The sequence below is a fragment of the Eulemur rufifrons genome, chromosome 3 (genome assembly GCF_041146395.1).
Source record: "Eulemur rufifrons isolate Redbay chromosome 3, OSU_ERuf_1, whole genome shotgun sequence".
In the NCBI taxonomy this organism is placed as follows: domain Eukaryota; kingdom Metazoa; phylum Chordata; class Mammalia; order Primates; family Lemuridae; genus Eulemur; species Eulemur rufifrons.
In genome coordinates this window covers 86,212,033-86,234,088 of record NC_090985.1, presented here as the reverse complement: position 1 = coordinate 86,234,088, position 22,056 = coordinate 86,212,033, and the positions used below count along the sequence as shown (strand labels likewise).

Here is a 22,056-nt window from a genome sequence, read left to right as displayed (position 1 = left end):
GTTCTCCGAAATAGGGTGATTTTTAGCTTATGTAGCTTGTTTAGCTTGTTAGGGTAGGAACAATTGTCTTTTGCAACTTTCTACATCCCAACTAAAATGCAGAAGTTCTGTGTAAAAGCTTTTGAAAATATTCACTTAAGGTGCGTGGAGAAGAGACTGATTTTCTTAATATGATTGTTCCTGTGGCTCTTTGTCCTAATAGAAGCATTCCGTGTACTGTTTGCAATATGTGAACTTATTGGTAATATGTGAATTTATCGGTAAACTGTTTGTAATATGTGAACTTAGAAATTCAGATGATATTCTTAGATGGGTTTTTACATCATCCAGATTCATGTTATTTACTTTTTCTTTGATGTTTTTTCAGAGCATCAGCATTTCCTCAAAAATGTGTTGCAAAGTGTGTGGCTCTTTCTAAATTTGAGAGATTTGGAATTGTCATCAATGCATTTAAAATCATAATGCCAATTGCATGGTGGGAAACAGAGTTTGTTGAACCAGTAGCTTGAGAAAAATGGTAGATACTGTAGATTGATGACTGGTTAAATCTAGTTATATGGCTTTTTGAATTATGAACTTTGGAGCTGTGATAGTAGGGAGAGTGTACTGTTTAAGGAACTTACATTTCAACATTGTACAGGGAACAGATAGCTCTCTGGAGGATGGATGCTCACTATAAATTATAGTTAATTGTTATCATAAACTTCATTGTTCAGTTTCAAAGGAGATTTTTATGCTACTTTTAGTTGATTTGTACATTTTTCTTAAAAGTTTTCTGAAGACTATTTCAGGGTTTTGGATTTATCCTAACAATATATCCTAAACCTTTATAACCCCCTATATTCCTCTGTGTAATAGTTTCTGAATACTATAATTTCTAATTAAAGCAATGGGACTCTTTAAGTATCTAAGTTCTTCTGATGGCAAAGATTATTGGGGGGAGGGGCAGGGTGGGCCCATCTTTCCTAAGTGGAACTGGTGAGTAGCATGTTGACCAGGAAGACTTTAGGTGGCCCCTGGTAACAGCTGGAACTTTTTAACTGAAAGTAGGTGCTCAGTTGTATCGTGTTCTTTTATGTGGTCTTCTTAGCTTGCTGTAATTAGGATGAGAGGAAAGGATTTCTGGAGACTTTTCTTCTATGAGCAATATTCTGTTACAGAAATATAAGATTACTTAAATTCTGTGATTTTTTTGTTCTAATTCAGTTAGGAAAAAAGCCAGTACAATCAAAGTCAAGTTAGCTTTAAAGAGAAGAGACTTACTTAATTTCTCTGCTAAAAGATATGAAAATAGTGATATCCTTTTCATTCTTTTCCAAAGCAGGGACAGAAACTTTGGAAATCAAATTTAGAAACTGAGTGTAATTTGATTTCTATTTCAGGCTCCATGTGAAAGGTCTTTTGACCTGTTTTAACTTACCTGAGGGGGGGAGTGTGGGTCTAATATAATTCAGTTTGGCAGAGAGAGAGAGAGCTGGTACTGACTCAAGCAGGTATTAAATTCAGGCTCCTTCATTTCCTGGCTGTTTGACCTTGGAGAAGTTACTTAACCTCCTCGAGACTCAGTTTCTCCATTGCTAAAATGGAGCTAAAATTACTCTCAGCTTCACTGGATTGTTGGAACATAATTTTTATAGCTGGTGAAAAAAGTGAACATTTTATAATCTTTGTTTGCTATGACTATTTATGACAGAAAGAGTAAGTTCAAATAGTGACCCGTTAATTATTCTGTAACTGCCTTTCTTGATTTTTCTAACCATCTGGCAGTGGATAGTTATGTTATGTCCATTGATTCTTATGTGCTTTTATTTACTTAACTATTTAGCGAATGGACGTCAAATCAGCTGTTCCCATCCTTACTGACCTAGACTCTGTTGAAAATGCAAAATTGTTTATGTTTCTTGCCACTGATAAAAGGACCATGTCAGCTTATATGACATGTCCTTAGTTTGGATTTTTAGCTTAGTTATTGATGCAAGTAATTTCTTGATTAAGATTATTTTTAACATTTTTCTTAAATGTTTGTAATCTTTATATAAAAGTGCTTTAAATAAAAGCACTATATATAGTGCTTTTCATTTTTGAATCCATATTTTCTCAAGTATGGACTTTTGACATTGGGAGGTTTTTATTTATTTATGTCACTTTAGAATAATGAAATAGAATATAAGAAGAAATTAATTGTTGACACTATTTACGCTAATATTTTTCGATGGCTTGTCTAATTCACTTTGCAGAACAGGAGGGGACATTTTAATGAAGATAAGTAAAATAAAACAGAAGAAATAGCCATGCGGCTCCCCCTTAAATGGTTTTCAAAGTAATTTTGAGAAATAGAAAAGGGCATTCCTTGGATAAGAGGGGTTTCCTTATTGATTGCAATTGCTTTTGTGTTCATGACTCTGTCCCATTGGTTTATTGCTTTGACAAGATAAGAATTATTGCTGTTTTCCCTCCAACCTTGTCCTCCTGTGTCTCCCATACCAGTAAATGGGACCAGTGCTCACTCAGTTGCTCAGGCCAAAAACTTAGGAGCCAGTCTTGATTTCTTTCTTTCTCTCACAGTTCACATTCAGTCCATCAGCAAATCCCACTAGCAATAACTTCAGAATATACACAGATTCTGACCCCTTCTCACCAACTTATCCGCAGCACCACCCTCTCTCACCTGTGTTGGTAGGAATTAGCTGGCCTCCTCCATAGCCAGTGCGCCATGAAATACCATGGAGTACGACTCAGCCATAAAAAGGAATGAAATAATGTGTTTTGCAGCAACTTGAATGGAACTGGAGACCCTCATCCTAAGTGAAGTATCTCAGGAATGGAAAAACAAATACCACATGTTCTCACTTAAGTGGGAGCTAAATGAGGGGTATATATGGCCGTAAAGTGATGTAAGGGATGTTGAAAACTAAGAAAGAGGGGAGGTTGGGAAGGAGGGAGGGATAAAAGTCTACCTATTGGGTATAATGTACACCTGCGGTCCCCAACCCAGGGGCCAGACTGGTTAGAGACCAGGCCACAGAGCTCTGCTGCCCCCGCAACGCTCCGTCCGTGGAAAAATTATCTTCCATGAAACTTAGGCAGGGGGTGGGGTTGCACAGCAGGAGGTGAGCAGCAGACGAGGTACAGCTAGTGAAGCTTCATCCATTTACTGTATTTGCAGCCTCTCCCCATCGCTCCCATCACCGCCTGAGCTCCGCCGTGCCCCAACCCCCTTTCTGTGGAAAAACTGTCTTCCATGAAACCAGTCCCTCGTGCCAAAAAGGTTGGGGACCACTGGTGTACACTATTCTGGTGATGGGTACCCTAAAAGCCCTGACTTCCGCGTTATACAATTCATCCATGTAACAAAAAACACCTGTACCCCCTAAATCTATTAAAATAAAAAATAATTGGAGTGAGCTTTAAGCTAATTCCTCTGCTTACAGCAGAGGCTTCAAAGGCTTCCCATCACTCTGAGTGTAAAATGCCAACTCCGCTCCGGGGTCCCCAGGCTCTGCGTGACCGGCCCTTGTCTAGCTGTCAGCTGCTTCTTCACTCCGGTCGCTGCTGCCCTTGCCCGCTAGAGCCAGCTTCGCCCTCTCAGCTCCTGTCGACGCTCCTCAAATATGCCTGTTCTGAAGAGCCATCCCCAGCCATCCTTAGGTACGCAATGCCTAGAACAGAGCCTGGCCTAGCGTGGATACACAGTGACTAGCTCACGCAAGAAAGATATTATTCCTTTTTGTCTAATGACGAGAAGTAAAACTGTGCAGATATTTCAGGACAATGCATTAGTTTCCCAGTGGGATGCCCACCCCCAATAGGTTTCAGGATACATTGTTGAATATATGTTTTGAAATTCAGTTCCTGCCATTATTCTTTGATCAGAATGTGCAGTGTAATAGCTGGCATGCAGGGAGCAGCCCACCACTACTTTTCTGGTCCTCTAAGCCCTTGTGTACTCAGCCTCCACCACTGCCCCCAGGCAGCCCTAGCTGAGCTGGAGGGGAAGAGGAGACTCATCCCCCTCAGCAGGCAGGATCTGGAAGTAGTTTTGCTGTCCTAAATCAAGTGTCTTGAATGAGGGGAAACACCAGTTTCCCCACTGAGCTGCAGGCCTATAACCTGTCTTAACAGTGTATATCCACTCTATAAAATTAAGTTCTATCTTCACTCCTGATTTTTATTCTAGTGCTTTATCAGATCTGGAGCCCAAACCTAAATCCCACTGCATTTGGAAGAGGCCAACTGTATCCTATTTGATTCCACTCCTTTCTTCATAGCCCCTTTTCTCCCTACACTGTCTCAAGCAGCAGCTAATTGAGGTCACCTTTAGACCAGTGGCCAGGTGCTATGTGTTACCATCTCCCTAGAGTGAATACTGTGCTATCACTGTTGCTTGTAGTCTACTTGCTGAGGCTCTTAGAGCCTCCAGACCACACCCCCAAATGTCGGACCTAGTTCAGATGAGACTTCAGTTTACCATAGCCTTTTACATATTAGGTGCCCTTTTAAGCTTTAAGCTCTTCAAATAATTGCCTTAAACCAAAGTAATTATCAAACCCAGCCTAGGAACCATTGCATTCGTTTACATCCCCAAAAGATTGCTTCTTGGGGATCTAAGATCATTCAGGGCCTTTGAAAACAAGAAACTATTGATATTAGGGGATATTTGCCATTTGCAGTAGTTGAGCAAATCTGTCTCATCTTTGTGGCTATGTAGCAAAACTCGTAGATAAAGCTTGAACAGACAGTATGTTTTTCTTTGTTTAGTATTTTTCATAATCCAGGTCAGAAAAAAACAGTGCTTAAAATATTTTTTAGTTATCATAGCCTTTTTTCCTGGAAGGAAAGTTTTCTTGTTTACTTGTAACTTGCCTCATGAATATTCAGCTGTCAACAGAGCTGCAAGCCAATATCCATAAAAATGAGCATATTAGTAGCATTTTGCTGGTTCCTATTGGATTCATGAAGTATGTGGAAGGATTTATGATATTTCATATTTTATTTTCTTCTTGATTTTGGAAACATAATAGGATTACTGATAATAATTATCCCAGATTTTCACAGTTTAGTTTTTCCTCATGTTTCTTGAATGTATAAACAAGTGCTTTCAGATATTTGCCATCTTATAGATTATTAATATAATTTTTACAAAGAAAATTATGAATACAAAATTAAGTATGACTTGAAAACTGTTTAAAAGTGGTTTATGTATTTATGCATACTCAATACCTGTTCCTCTTAGTTGGTTATTAACACCATTGATTATAACTTGGTGTGTGGATGTGGTAAAAGGAACAGTTCCCCTTCTTGAAGGTCTTCCTTCAGAGATTGTGTTGTTATTTAATGAAAATAGTATCCTGCAAGTATATTTGGTGATATAAAAATAAATTGGAACAAAATAGTGGTAACAGCAGACACTTAATATGCTGGCCCTTGATGTGCTGGTTACTTTACATATATTAATTTATTTAATCCTTACAGCAAGTCCATAGGAGTAGATACCATATTATTCTTATCTTACAAATTTGGAAACTCTGCCTCAAAGAGGTAAAGTGACTCATGTGGTCACACATCTGATAGTTGGCAGAGTTGGGATTTGAACCCAGGCAGAGTGGCTTCAGAGTTCAAGTTCTTGCCCACTTGACATTGTTGATTTCTGTCTTCTTTTGGTAAAGACGACAAACTGGACTGCTTATTGTCCCAACACCAGGCATTCTTTCCTCACTGATGCAAAGAGCCACCTGTTTCAAATACTGAATTCCTGCATACTTTGGACGTTTTCTTGGCGCTCTCTGTGCCATTGATCTACTTGTCTATATTAGTCCAGCACTGACCGTGTCAGTTGCTCTACATGGACTCCTTTCAGGAATAGAGTATGAATAGAATGAAAACGGAAAGGGAAGAAAATGACAGACTAAGGGATGGGTGATATATTGAATGAAGAGGGTAATGTCAACATTTGGTCCTGGGAAAAGGAGAGAAGGGGATATAGCAAGTGAGAAGGGGTAAAATTATATTGACGTGTGTTTTAAGTCATGCATGTTTTCAGGATAAATTTGTGGACAATTTTAAAAGTCAGTTTTAAAGAAAGGCAAAGTCGGTACAGAAATTTCTCAGGTACAAAACTTAGAGACAATTAAGTTTAAAGAATAAAAAGTGTTCTTTATATTAATTGAAATGAATATTTATCATAAAGCCAATTTATTGTCTTTTTCTCTATGTCCTGGGATTGTGCAGTGAGTTAGATCATAGTGTGAGAAGAGAGAACAGTCGTTGCCAGGCAGAGACAGAGCCTCACATTGGGATCCTCCTTCGTTTCTCCGAGTTTTCCAGCATTAAATACTTTTCCTTCCCCGCTGCTTACATTTCCTTTTCATGGGAACTGCTTTCTCGAATAACGACTTAAACAGGAATAGTGTTCTGCATTTTAAATTCGGGAAATGACCAGTTTCCTGTGCCAGAGAAAAATTTGTGCTTGAAACTATTCTCTATATAATGTACTTTGTACTTTCTGCTCAACTTTTTCTTCATTGTGCTGTGCTACTCAAGTTATCTGATAGCCATGTAAATTCCTGGCCAGCACAATATGTGGTATTATTATATGGGAGACACAATGGTTTACTGGCATCTCTGTATAAATATTTGTATAATATTAAAAATAAGGTAACTTAACAAACATCTTATTAAGGAAAAAGTTCACAAATATGTTCATGTAAGCTGATGAACTGCTTTTAGAGATCCAATTTACTCTGTGTTGATCACCAGTCGAACACCATGAAAGATACTGTTACGTAAAATGCCACCAGAAAGATTGTGGGATATATGAAATATCTGTATTTCTTTGTTATAATTCTGAACCTTCTTAAAATTTTATTTTCATCTGACATTAATTTCCTTTACAAATATAATGACTTATGATACATAAAGGAATATATTATAATTTAAGGTTTGAGAATTAGCCTAATAAATTATCCTTGTTGAGCGGTTCTGTTGGTGCAATAAGGAGTTAATTGCATCCTGAAGAAATAAGGCAACTTCAAGAGTATTAGTCTTCTTTGCTGTAGAGGCTTTCTCCGATTGGCTTGTCATTTGACTTCATCGGCCTGTGTCATTCTTGTCCACACCCAGATCTTGTGGCATCTCATTGAAATCAAAGCTGTGGTCTGACCATGCTTCACAGTACACTGTTCAATTTCTATTAATACCTTGTACTCTGAGACTTGTCAAAGATTGAGAATATAGACAACAATCTCTCTTAGCACCTTCTAGTTTGATCCTGAATGAATTTTTTCCAACCTTCTACTCTTCATGAATTTCTAAATTTCTGAAATGTTTAGCAAGTAAACATATGAATAGAGAGATCCATACGTATACCAAACGTTTAGGGGCCGGCCTGGACTCTTGAGCAGAAAAGATCCAAGACAATATGGAAGATATAATATTTTTTAAATAAACATAGTAGAATTTTCCCCAAAGCCCTGAATTACAGTATTTATTTTGATCTCAAGGAATTCTCCAGAAGTTAGAGTCAGTTGGACTGATTTACAATTAATAGAGGAGCAGAAAGGGGAAGGCAGGGTAATAATTACAGCCACAGTAGAAGTAACAGAACTCTGGCTGTGGATGTAGTGATAGGGGATAGTGATAATAGCAGCAATAGCAGAAGTATCAGCAAACATTTATTGGGCCCTAATTGTGAGTTAGCACTATGCAAAGTGCCAACTAAAATTACCTCCATGTAATCCTCTGCATCTCCCCATGAGGTGGGCATTATTATCAACCTGCTCTAATGGGGAAGAAGGTGAGACTTAGTGCATTTGGCCTCTCATAAATGCTCACTGCAGAGCTGAGCTCCTCCACCCCCAGAAGACGTCCTGTGTCTGTATGTGTGTGTCAGTGGGTATTTCTAGGTGTGTTGAGGAAGGAATGTGAAGGATTAATTTTGAAGGGCTTCCAAACAGCCCACTATAAACATCATACGCTTCCTAATCTTTACTTTTTGTAATTGACTTCTCCCTAGAGTTTGGTGTATCCTTGACCATTCTGTAAAGAGACATCAATCACCCAAAACAATACAATGAACACAGGATCTTCTTGAATCAAATGATACTTGGAGTGAATATAGCAAGAATTTATTGCCAAAAAGTTGCCTCATTTAAAAAAAATAGTTTAAAATAAAGACCATGGAGTTGTTTCAGCCCTTGAGAAAACTAGTTGTATACGTGGTTGGCAGAGCTGTCTCTAGCAAATGTCAGTTCTAAGAGTAAACATCTCGCTTAATTTTAGATTCGTTGGGAAACTAAGAGTTAAATAAAACAGGCACCAATTTTCTTAAGTTTATTCTTAAATATTTTCTTTTTGAGCTTTCTTTTTTCTTTCTCTCATTATGGGAGTACTTTTTCACTCAAACACTTTAAGATCAAATGCTGTTTTAAAACTTAGAACTCTAGAAAGATCAGTATTAAAAATTTGCAAGAGTCAAAATGATCTTGACAAAACCTCAAGACTGGTAAAAGCTGAAATGGCTGCGGAGATTTCCAAGTCACAGAACTGAGTAAATCAGACTTCATATTAAAAAAAAATTACAACATTAATGTTAGAATACGTGGCAATTAACATTCCACCTTGGCCTAGGGAATGATAGGGAGTAGTGGTGACTGTGGCAAAATGAAGGGAACATGTGGCTTTCTTAGCTCCAGCTATTACTGCCTTTCAGTTATACAGGCCCTGCATTGATTTTCTCCATGTGTTTGAAGAGAGGCAGTAATTATTGAGTTTTTGGTGAATGCTCGTAATTTTTTTAAATGGTAGCAATTGAACAGATATTTTAACCACATTGTGCTGTGTTAAAAAATACTGCTGCAGGCTAGGCATGGTGGCCTATAATCCTAAAGCTCTGGGAGGCCAAGGCAGGAGGATTGCTTGAGGTCAGGAGTTTGAAACCAGCCTGAGCAAGAGCAAGACCCCCGTCTCTACAGAAAATAGAAAAATCAGCTGGGCGTGGTTGTGCACACCTGTCGTCCCAGCTACTGGGGAGGCTGAGGCAGGAGGGTTGCTTGAGCCCAGGAGTCTGAGGTTGCAGTGAGCTATGATGATGCCACTGCACTCTAGCTGGGATGACAGAGCAAGGCCCTGTCTCAAAAACAAAAATAAACAAATACCTCTACTGCTTTTGATATCTGCTTTAGACCAACTCATTGCCTTAGGCTTATGGAAGTTAAGTCCTGTTAAAATAATATTTTTACAGACTGAGCTGTGAGATGAGTTTGTAGGAATCCAAATTGCAAAAAATGAGCTAAAAGTTAAACACAACAAAAGATTAACAAAAACTTAAAAAATTAACAAAAGATACACTTAATAAAAGTCTGCGTTTATTATTGTATTTTCATGTAGCCATCTCAATAAATTTCCTAATTTTCACTTTTAGTAATTTTATGCCCAACTATAATTCTATTGATAATGGTTCTGATTTCTGTTTTATCTCATGTCCACTTTTACTATTGACTTTCTAGTACCTATCAGTCATGTTTAAAGCCTTCTGCCTTGTACGTAGTTAAGGTAACAATCACATGCTGACAAATGATGAATTACTGAAGAACATGGTTCTGTCATATTTGTTTTTTGGCATATTGAGGTCAAATAGAATACGCTAAAAATGTTTTAGTTATCTTCAAATCCTGGTCAAATTTCAGCCAAGGGAATTTTTAAAAAAATTTGGAGGATATGATGAAAAATTATCTTCACCTAGGCTCTGAGATGATAGTGGTGTTCACTTTGAATTAATAATTGTTCTGAAAAAGAGTAAAATATCTTTTGGTGGGAAATTGAACAGATATGAAAAGGCTCTTAATAACTGGGACATAACAAATCCTTTTGGTTCTGAATCATAAGGAAACAATCAAAGGGCTTTCACTGGGGGATTTTGACATGCTGTTTGGGTGTCATCATAATCTCTTTAGGCACATATTTAGTAATCCAGGTATGATATATTCTATTTATAATGTGGTATAGTCATTTTGATTTGTAGAGTGAGAAATGCCCAGGAGGCTGAGTCTTAAATGCTACTGAACTACTAACAATTGATTTATTATTTTCTAAGTTTTTAGAGTTTTGTATGGATTTAATGTTGTCATGGCAGTTTAGGGACAAGCTAACATCTATTCCAAAGATGAAAAGATGCCACTCATATTCTGTAGGGGCTTTCAGTCTGGTGAAGAGCAGACTTGCAAATCAACATAATTTTGTAATTATTGTTCTTGTATCGAAAGACATTACTAAACATCGTACAGCGCACAGAACGATCCCTCACAATAAAGAATTATCCAGCTCCAAATGTCAATACTGTCAAGATTGAGAAACCCTGTCATACGGTGATGGAAGAGGACAAGATTATGAGGCATCCTGTATTCCAAGTTGCTGATGAATATTTAGGAATATAATACCCTAGGGAAATTAATACCACACAGTCTGGTGGTCTTAATATATGCAAATCATCTAACTAAGAACAGAAGTCTTCACTCCTTCCACAAAAGTTTATTGAGCACTTACCACGCCAGGTATTGCTGTAGGTGCTGGGATCCCCGGTGACCAAAACAGACCCTCTGTGCCTTCACACCGGTCCCATCTGATGTGGGAGCTGGATAGTAAACACAGAGATGAAACGGAACATTGAGGAGCGGGAAGGGCTACGGGGAAAACAAAGCAGAATGATGCGGTAGGTGGCGCGGGACGGGGTTGGGCAGGGAGCACGTCAGCCTGGTTGGTTATGAGAGACGTCCGTGAGGAGATGGCATTGAAGCTGAAAATGAGCCACAGCAGTAAACAGTGGATGAAAAATACCCCAGGCAGAGGAAGCAGGTACTAAAAATGTGCGAAGGTGGAAGTCAGCCTGGCATGTTTGGGGAGGAGCAGGAAGGCCAGTGGTGGGGCGGTGGTCCAGAATGGAGAATACGGGTACGACACAGTGGGGAGGGGGCAGGTCATGTAGGGCCTTGCCATTGTCTGAATGTGTGTGTCCCCCCAAAATTTGTGTGTTGAAACCTAATCACCGAGGTGATGGTATTAGGAGGTGACGCCTTTGGGAGGTGATTAGGTCATGGGGGCTTCGCCCTCAGGAATGGGATTAGTGCCCTTACAAAAGGGGCTTGAGCGAGCCTGTTTGCCCCTTCCACCATGTGATGTCACGGAAGGCACTGACTAGGAGGAATGGGCCTTCACCAGACACTGAAATGTGCTGGTGCCTTGATCTGGGATTTGGAACCACCCAGTCTGAGATATGTCACAGGAGCCCCCAAGCAGACTGAGACGGGTCTTGTGAGCTGGGACAAGGTATTTGGATTACATTCTGCATGGGAAGGGACCCTTTGGAAGTTTTGAGCCAGGGAATGTCATAGTTGGATTAACATTTTTAAATGATTTTTTTTTGGCAGCTGTATAGAGAGTGGATTTTAGGGAGACAACAATAGAAGCTAGAAGTTATACTAATAATGGGAGTCTGGAACCCTAGATCAGGGTCATGATGGTAAGATAATTACAAAAATGTCTAGAGTTGGTCATTACTATGTGTTTGCAATTTTTGTTATTCTCCTACCTAATTGGCTCCCAAGTGCATGGCAGTAAGAATAAAATGGGAGAATACTTGCATCCTTTTCTTTGGGGGTAATCGGGACATGGAGAGAGGGTTACTGCATCCCATCCCACTGGGAGTCTTAGGAGTAGTGTGGGTGCTGGACATAAGAGAGCGAAGGAGAGACAGAGGAAGGGAAGGAGAGCAAATGGAGTTGGCCGGTGTGAGGAGTGATGCTGGGATGTAAAAAGGGAACGATCAAGTTTAATTATATAACAGCATTGAATGATGTAGATTTATGATGGCAAATTTTGGACCCTGGATCTCTGGAGAGCCTTCGAAATTATTACAAGATATGGCTTTTCAAATGTGTGTACTTTATTATTATAGTAAATTCATTGGTCAGTTTTGGTGCTTACCTTCTAATATACTAAATAATTTACTTATTTATTATATGTATTGTATATTACCTGTCTCCCCTCACTAGAATATAAGCAGAGATTTTTGACTGTTTTGTTTTTGGGAATATACTATATGCTCAGAAGAGTGGTTTTGAACGTTTGGTCTGCAGCCATTTGGGGTTTTGTGAAACCCTTTCAAAGACTATGCAAGATCAAAAGTATTTTCGTAGTAGTCATAAGACTTTATTTGCTTTTTTTCACTGGGTTGACATTTGCACTGATGGTGCAAAAGCAATGGTGTGTAAAATTGCTGATGCCTTAGTGTGAATCAAAGCAGTGGCACTGAACTGTACTCATTGTCACTGTCTACTTCACTGTCACCCACTCATAGCGGGTGGGAGGGGATGCCAGTTTTGCTTAAGAATGTTCTTGATAAAGAAGGAAAATTATTAGTTTTGCTAAATCTTGACTCTTGAGCAAATGTCTTTTTAATATTCTGTGTGATGACTGAGTGCTTCTGTTGTATACCCCAGCATTATGTTGTCTCCAGGGAAGGAACTTTGATTGTTTGAGTTGCTATGAAACATCATATTTATTTGAAATGCTGACAGTGACACAGACTAAGGCTTTGTTATTTAGGTATTTGGCAGACATTTTCTCAAAACAAAAAAAAATGAAGTGAGCCTGTCATTTTAAGGAAAACAACTGACAGTATTTGATGAAGATGATAAAAGCTTTCAAGTGAATTTAGAGTTTTGGAAAAATTTGTTTCCATCACTGTGAGCTTAACAGCTTCCTAATAGTAAAAAATATTTCTAATGAATTGGATACTGATATTAATACATGGGATTTATTAATATTGTATTATGAAATATATTAAGATTTGGAAGATATGTATAACTTGATGAGCCAATATTAAAAAAATTACAAAATCACACATGGGTAAAAGATACCTTCAAAATGCAAGATAGACCAATGGGTTTAATGTAACAGTAAGAAAAGTTCACTGATACAGTTTCAGATTCCACATTACAACTAAACTTTGAGAACTACCACTTACTGACTTTTGGTATTGTGTTAAAGAAGAATACCCACAATTATATGAATAAATTATGGCAAGGAACATATTCCTCCCTTTATCTGTATTAGGTTGTATTTTCTTCATATAGTTTCACCAAAACATGTCATAACAAATTGAAGCATAGATGAGAATACAGCTGTTTTCTATTAAGCTAGACATTAATGAAATTTGCAAACATCTAAAACAGTATCACATTTCTTACTGATATTATTTGGGGAAAGATAGCTATTTTTGTAAAAATATGTTATTTATATTAGCATGTAATAGGTTTATTATTGTTAATTTAAATGAATTTATAAGTAAATGAATTTATTAAATTAATAAGTATTAACATTTTCTCAGTTTTAATTGCTAATATATTAAACATTGATAGATATTATATATGTAAACAAAAGCTTTTTGGGGTTCTCCATAATTTTTTATAGTGTAAATGAGTCCTGAGAACAAAAAGTTTAAGAGCCAATGCCAAGAATAATGTCTGACGCACAGCATAAATATTGTTGAATTTGTTCTAGTAGTTTATTATTGATTTATATTTAAATTTACAGATAGTAACACCATAACATGTGAATATGTGTGTCTATTTTTTTTTTCATGTTGAAGGAGGAATTTCTACTCAAAATATTGGGACTCAATCGGTGATCAGGGAAGGGTGAGATCCAGTGGACTGGAGAGGTCAGAAAGGGTTTATGGAAACTGTTTTAGGAGAACATAATATAAGATTTGAAGGATGAGTTGCTGTCATATTTTCCAGCTTAAACTGTAAACCCTCCCTTGATCCAAATCTACCTCCTAAATCTGCTCTCTCTGTCAGCAAACCTTTACAATTTTTCTGTGGTTACTGGCTCTATTTCCTCACTCTCCCTCAACCCATTCCATTGGGATTGCGCTGGCTGAGCCTACCAGTGATCGGCCTCCACGCTGTCAAACCATATCTCTGTTTTACCTTACTTGAGTTCTCAACACTGTTAAAGTGGTGGACTACCTTGTTCTTGAAACTCCCTTTTCCTGGTGTCTTAATTTGTTTGTGTTGCTATAAAGGAATACCTGTGGCTGGGTAATTTATAAAGACAAGAGGCTTTTTGGCTCATAGTTCTGCAGGCTGAACAAGAAGCATGGTGCCAGGATATGCTTCTGGTGAGGGCCTCAGCTCCTTCCACTCCTGGCAGAAGGCAAAGGGGAGCTGGTGTGTGCAGAGATCACATGGCCATAGCGGAAGCAAGAGAGAGCCAGGGGAGCTTTGCAGGAGCTAATAGAGTGAGAGCTCACTCATTACCTTGAGGACAGCACCCAGCCATTCATGAGGGTCCTGTCCCCATGACCCAAACACCTCCTGTTAGATCCCATCTTCAACACTGGGGATCAAATTTCAGCATGAGGTTCTGAGGGACAAGCACCCAAAAGATAGCACCTGCCTTTTGTGATACTATATGTCCCTGTTTTTGCTCCTACCTTACTAGAAGCGGGTCTCTGGCTTCCTTGGTTTCTCTTCTTCTGCATGACCTCTCAATGTTGGAGTGCCCCAGGCTTCTGTCCTTGAGCCTTTTGTCTTCTCCGTCTACACAGCCTCTCCAACGGACTGGGGTGGCTATCTCTTCTCTCCCTATACACTTCCCCTGAGTTCTGTCTTTGTGCCAGTAACACTCAGCTCTTGTCCTTCAGCCCTGATCCCCCCTCAGAACCTCAGATTGTACAGCCGACTCTCTACTTAAGATCTCTACGATGGTGAGGGTGCCCAATAGGCATCTCAAACTCAATGGTGCCGGAACAAACTGATTCTGCCACCCTGAACCTTCTCCTGTAGTCACTTCCATCCCAATAAAATAGTGCCACTATCCACCAGATGTTCAGACAAACTCAAATGACAAACTTTTTTCATTTATTAGGACAAAACACTTATCTTCCTAAGCATCGTGATGTGATAATATAATTTTAAGTTCAAGAGGCAAAAGGAGAATATGTATTCTTATTGTTTTTTTCATTTATTTTTATGAAATGAGTATACTTTTTTCCTGCAACTGTGCAGCCCCTCTTAAATGTTTCCCATTTTGCCTTTATATGTAAAATTTATATATCTTTGTCCATCTCTATCCATGCTAGATAGCCACATTTTTAAGGTGACAGGGTGCTGCTAAGATGATGCTGAATGTAGAATATTTATCTGAGTAGTAAGGTTTAGTGTCTGTATGATACGAAATTCATATTGGTGTTGAATATCTAGAATTAAAAGCGTAAACCAGTATAATCTGTGGGGCTTTCGAGAGTGAGCTACTGTGTGCCTGACTGATGATAAGGGTGGAAAGGACAAAAATCAGTCGAGAGAGGTCATTTTGTACCTTGAGATTAAAAAAATAAGAAAATGTATTCTGAGAATGAAACTCATGGTGGCCCTTGCTTTACTTTTGAACTAGCAGTAGCACAGATGGGCAAAGAAAAAGGGATTGCTGTCATCTTCCTATTATACCTTAATGAGTTTTTTTCATTCTTTTGATTTCTTGGTAGCAAATATGTGACATTCCTGCTTAAAATGTAGATTTCTGGGTCCTAAACCAATCTGCTGAATCAGACCTTCTGGGGTTAAGGTCTACGTCTTACACACAGTACAAAGTTTGAAAACCACTGGCATTAAAAGCTATTTTACAGTGCTTACTTTCAAATATATTTGTGCCAAGATGAAGATTATCTAATTCTGATGAAATTTTGAATCAATGAGAATCCCTGAATACAGAGATAAAATAGTGTATAATGTCCCTCGCATATTTTTATTACTAGGGCACTTATATTTCTTTGATTGATATAAGAAGGATTAAATGCCCTAATTACCAAAGTCTGAAAGGACTCGGTAGATACTATTAATAGTTGTTAAAGGATGATTCCGAAAACACCGATTTATTTTTATCTTCAGGAAGGAAGACTTAAACCTTTTGTAAAAAATGTCAGTTTTCGTGATTTTGCACTCTCCGCAAACCGTCTAAAATCTGCTTTCACTGTTGTATAAAATGAGGCCCTTGGGAAAAATAAATGCTTGGTCAAAAATGCTAACAAATTCCAGGTTTCCTTCGTAAACAGGCGAAAAGTTGCATATTGTCACCGAGGTTAAGAAGATAAAAAGTCTGATAAAGATATGGTTTACTTTATTAGTTTGTTCCCTTCTAACCATTATTTAAATTCATTTTTGCTACCCCTTAACTTTCATTTATAAATTTCAGAATGTGACTAAGTTCAGTTTATGAAGAAAAGTTTTATAAATGTAGAGGTGAAGTTTAATCTTTGCTTGCACAAGAGATTACCTGTTTACTGTGTGGTCAATATGAAATGTAAACTAGGCAAGTAAAGCACCATGTTATTTTAATACTAAATGGAAAGAGCTAAATAACATTTTTGGTGTGAGTATGTGGAAAGTATTCAAAAGAAACAAAACTGAAATAAAAATTGAAACAGAATAATACTCATGAAAATGGGCATTTAAAGTTAGAAAATTATAAATCTCCTTTTCTTTCACCAATTCTACCTAACTTTAGATAATAGTTCAAAAAATTGTACCACGTGTCTTTCTTATTAATTTTATTTAATGTAGCTGATGTTAACGAGTTGGGGCTATGAGTTCTGATCTGGCTCTGCAGTTACGGAATCTGAAACGTGAACTGGTTGGATCAGGAATGAAAATGGTGCCAATGTTCACGCTAGAAGTGAGAACTTGTGGCTCATTTGTTTGATTTCTTTGAAATAGTTTTGTTTATCTTTTTACAAAAGTTAGAACGTGCTTACAGCCAAACATTCTGAAAACAAGAAAGCATACAAAGGTCACCTTCCTTCCACCTAGACGTAACTACCGATTGCATTTTGGCATATGCTACTTATTTTTGCTAAATATGAACACACATTGGCATTACACATGTATGTAGGCATTTGTTTTTAGGTATGTGCATACTATATGTGCATATTATTAAGTAGGCTACTAAGTAAATTTTTTTCACCAGACAATATTTTATAGACATCTGTTGTATATACACATATGTGTATATATAGTTTTCATCACATTCCATTTGTGATTGTACTTTTGCCACAGTACTCTATAATTTGAACATATCATGATGTGTTCAATGTCTCCCTCATTGATGGGCATTTAGGTTGTTTCCAATGTTTCCACTGTTGTAATCAATACAGTGAAACCCCTTGTTTGAATATTTTCTTAGGATACAGTTTTAGAAGTTAAAGGAAATGCCATTTAAAAATTTGAGATGTACTGTCCAGTTGCCCTCAAATTGTGCCATTTTATACTCTTACAATCTTGGGTTTTGTTATTTTCTTATATCTTTGTAAATATAACGTGTCAAAAATATGATTCTTACCTTAATTTGCATTTGTGTGTTGCTGTTTTCAGCAATTCCCTGGAGCTTCTGTGTGCTCTGGGGGGTTGGTGGGCCGTCCTACCCCGACTTGGCAGTGGTGGGCAAAGTCCTCAAGGCAGACAAGGGAAGGAATGATCTTACCTGGCCACTAGGTAGCTCATGGATGATGTCTTGAGGACATAAACCAAATTTGCTGGATGGAAATTCCTTTCTCTTTTTCCTTCTCAACATTTCCTTTTAAGGCTCAATATATATAAATAGATCATTCTACTCTTTTTTTAAATTGCAGAAATAACGGCTTATTTGGTCATAGATCAAAGCTTAATGACCATCAAGAAGAGTCTAAATTTTTGAAACATTAAATTAATCAGCTATTTACCTACCATAGGGTTGTGGAGAGCCCAGACCCAAACCCAGAAATTTAAATCCTGGATTCCTAAAAGCTGGGTGGAGGAGAGTAGAGGGAAAAGGAAATTCTCTTATTCCTTCTTGAAGGGTCCTCCCTGGAAATAGTTATTGGCAAGGATATCTGTCTACCTGTCTGTCTATCTGTCAGTTCTAAGAGAGTCGCTTCAGAATTTCTGACCCTTTTGTTTTTTTATTAGAAATACCATTTCTCATTTGATTTTGGTCTATCCATGTTTTGCAAGACTTAGAAGTTTAGGAAACATCTGATTCTAAATGCATATGTTAGAACTTTGCAATGCTAGTGGATAAACTTAATTTATATATATTTGATTATTTTGGGCCCTGTCCCAGCCCTGTAAATGAAGTATAATTCCCAGAGAGAAGCAGCAATGCACAAGGGTTTTACGTGTTACAACATAACTATTACAGTCAACTATTAGGTTTTTCAACTTTGGTGTCTTATAGAAGAATTAATTTAATTCTGTTCAACACTCAGACATTTTATTCACTTATGTTACCTTCATAATGTATTTTCTTGTTTCATGCAGGCATTCTTACACCGAATGAACCAGTGTGCAGCATCAAAAGTTGACAAAAATGTAACAGAGGAAACAGTGAAGGTGAGGAGGTACAATTGGCCCTCGACCCACACACAAGCTCCCCTTAGGTAAACTTTTCTACATGATGTGGGACTTCAGGACCCTCAGCTTCTCTTCAGTTATACTATAAGTGCCCATGCCAGTTGCTTGTGTTGGTAATAATTTGAAAAAGGGGCCCTAGGGTTTGGGGAAAGAGACAGGAGTTATGAGGATGGCATAGAAGTCATAGAGAAACTTTTTACTACAGTCTTGGGAAAATTGGAACAGAACAAGAAAAATAAATCCGAGAATAGGAACCCAGGTGGTTCAGGAAGGCAGGATGTGTGCAAATGTGACCTCCAATCTCTGTGATCACTAAAGAACAAAAGATTCAGATGGTCCACTCAGTTAGGAAGTCCACATAATATCTTCAATTCAGAAACAAATATATAAACATTTCTACATTTATTTTAAACTGTAGGGTAAGAAAATTGTGAAGAGTTTTTGAAAAAAAAAGTACAGGATAGTAAGTGAAAATTAATTATACTGTAGTGATATTCATTTAAGCCGTATACAACATTGATATTTACGCTAATCTACTGTTTTATTTTACTGAAAATAAAAAATTTCTAAGGGTTTTCTAATGTTCTTCTGATTGTATTTCCCCATAAGTTAAATGCCTAACTTTCAAATTTTCCTACCGTAGGAATATTTCGGTTAGTGAGCTTTGGGTTGTAAGCAAAAGAAAGCTATTACTCAAATTGACTTTGAAGACACTTTCATTCACATATCAGGGACTCCAGACAGAAGAGAAAGTTCAGCACCGGTGACCCAGGGAGGCCAAGAGGGTTGCTGGATCCTTTCCAGCTATTCACTGCCACAGAGTTTATCAGCTTTGCCCACCAACAGCCACCTCCTGTGGCTGCAAAAGGACTCTGTAACTCTCTCACCTGTCATTTCCACACGTGGCACCTTCTAGAGGGAGAAAAGGATGGTCCATTCCAGGGTACCTTTCTTAACAGCAAAGGCACCCTGCCCTGAAAAGCCTGCTAGCAAATCTGCTCATTTCCTTCCAGCCCATCCTCAGGAAGAGAGTGGGACTACCATGCTTGGACTGGGCCACCCAGGCATTGCCCAGAGAGCCAGGCTTGGTCTCCTGGTTCCCACAGTTGTGCTGGAGTGGAGGACAAGTCCAGACAAAATTGGGGCCCTGCCAGCAAGGTGGGAGGAAGGCACAGATGTGGGGTTTTCAGTTGAAGAGAGAGTACTGTATTCTCACAGACTTCTTTTTTTTTTTTTAAACTTGCTTCACTACTGCACTTACTTACACATTTATTTATTTATAGATGCTGTTCTCAAACATTGAAGATATCCTTGCAGTACATAAAGAATTCTTAAAAGTTGTGGAAGAATGCTTACATCCCGAACCTCATGCCCAGCAAGAAGTGGGAACCTGCTTTCTTCACTTTGTAGGATACATTTTTTTGTTTTAAAAGCTCTTTCCCCCTAGTTTTGAAGGTTTAGCTTTTGGCATAGTAGTATGTGTGAATTTAGCATTAGAACTAAAATCTGACACCAAAAATTTGGGGTCTTTTAAGGCCAGAGAAATCTTCCAATTAGAGCCAGAAAAGGGGAGAGGGCCTCACACCATCCGTTTTACTCAGGGAGGAATAAACAGCCTTTTCTTTTCCCCCGACAAGTTAGTTCTCTGCATCCTCTGTAGCTCTGAATTCTAATGAATATTCAGGCTGTTCATAATGAATGGATTTTTATGTTTCTCTCAAACATAGAGCATTTTTCTTTTGAGGCAGAAAATCCTCGCTCTTATAATGGCACGATGAGCCTTTTATTAGTCAGAACGTTCCCTTGTTAATCGACTTGCGACCAACCTGGAGGTGAACGAACCCGGTGGGCCTGCGACTGTTCCTCAAGGACGTGTTTCCCAGACAGTTGTCCTGAGCGGTGCACAAGGAACAGCAAGCCAGCGCTGAGCTGTTTCAAATTGCATATCCTGTGCCTGGATGATCATTTTCATCTCTTTGTACATGAAACCTGAAATTATTTAAGCAATCAATTTGCAAAGTATGAAGCCACCTGTATTGTGAAAATTGTTTTCAGAACTAAAGGGCTTTCATGCTAAAAAAAGAGAAGAGTGCTGCTATTTATACCATTCCATTGATGCTAATTTTGAGGATACCAATTTGAATCCATGTGTTTATCAAAATGCTCACAATTCATGTTTTATTCAAAAATGGGTAACAGGATTTTGTGATAGAATCAAATTTTGTGTATTTTATATTTTCCATTTAGTCCTTATAAAGGTCCCTCTGTATAATTTCTAGATCTATCTTTCTATATGCAGTGAGCAGCCTCTGTATATGTTCATTTTATAATCAGGAAATATTTCATAAAAATAATTATATTAAAGGGAGAGGCTTTCTCTTGGGCACAGCTGGAAGCTACAGTGTTTGCGTCCACTTACTCAAGACCGCTCCCCACGTTCACAAAAGAATTGAAAGAATCAGGCTCTTCTGCCAGCTGGAGTAGTTGCTATCTCGGTCCAGGCCTGCTCATGGGAATCTTGCACCCTGACATCCATTTCCTTAGTAACACGTTATGAATCTGTCATCCATGAATTTAGCTAAACTATTTCTGAAGTTTGTTTTTTTTTTCTAGCTCCTGCCATCTCTTGAGCTAAGTGATTCAATACATTCTCTGCTGGCTGTATAAAATAGCACTTGAGTGCTTCTAAATGTATGCCTTTGACATTTCAAAAGACATACTTCTGTTTTAATATTTGATCAATACATTTTTTGTGTCTTCCTCTTTAATTAGTACTGCTGTGATAGATTAGCCACTTTGAGAAAATCTTACAAATGGAAGGGAGCTTAGAGCTAATGATGGTAAAATTCCTATTTTTTTGAAGAATCCTCTCTATCCATCTTTGAAGCCTGTTTATTTTGTTTCTATGATCACTTTTAGTGACACCTCTAAATATAGTGAAATATCTATATTGACCCTGAATTTGGAATCTGGACACTATCCTTGTAAATGTCCACTAAATGTCCTAGTATTATGTTTCAGAGCTACATAGAATTGTCAGTCCTTTACAGTATGATGCTATTTGAAAGTAGCTACTATTTCCTGGCTTTTCTATATTAACAAATATTTCTCTCTGAAATGACCTCTCAGATGTAGTGTCTTCAGGGTCTGTCATTATCTTAGTTACTTGTTGCTAGATATTGTCCTGTTTGTCAGTGTCCCTCTTAAACGCAACTGTCTAGATTGGTGTATATGAACTGCAAGGTACTATGTTTCTCTATTCCCATATGATCTGGCACTTGCTTTTCTCTCTACCTAAAATGATTTTCTTCCCTCTCTGCCTGGGAACCACAGATTCATCTCACTGGACCTTGCTCAGTTGTTACTTCCTTTTTTCAATCTGTAATTGAATCCTCATGGCAAAGCTCAGTACTCTCTTCTTTGTGCTTTGCCACCCTTTGGTTCATTTATCTATTATTGCACTTATAATGGCATAAAATCGATAGATGTGTATCTCCTTTTCTAGGCTATTCTTCATGCATCAGGGAAAATGAATCAGTAAAATTTGCATATATATGCATACAGTATAGCTCTTGAAACATAATAAACACTTAGTGAAGCTTGTTTATGCATATCA

General features: G+C 38.0%; 1 protein-coding gene across 2 annotated transcripts in view; it reads left to right on the top strand.

Annotated features, from left to right (window-relative positions):
- PREX2 (phosphatidylinositol-3,4,5-trisphosphate dependent Rac exchange factor 2) overlaps positions 1–22,056 on the top strand; it is a 276,900-nt gene that overhangs the window by 43,893 nt on the left and 210,951 nt on the right. For both annotated transcript variants that reach the window (XM_069465531.1, XM_069465532.1), the window contains exons 2-3: positions 18,348–18,419; positions 19,724–19,846. In XM_069465531.1, the coding sequence (XP_069321632.1) occupies positions 18,348–18,419; positions 19,724–19,846 (195 nt within the window). The remainder of the gene's footprint in view (positions 1–18,347; positions 18,420–19,723; positions 19,847–22,056) is intronic.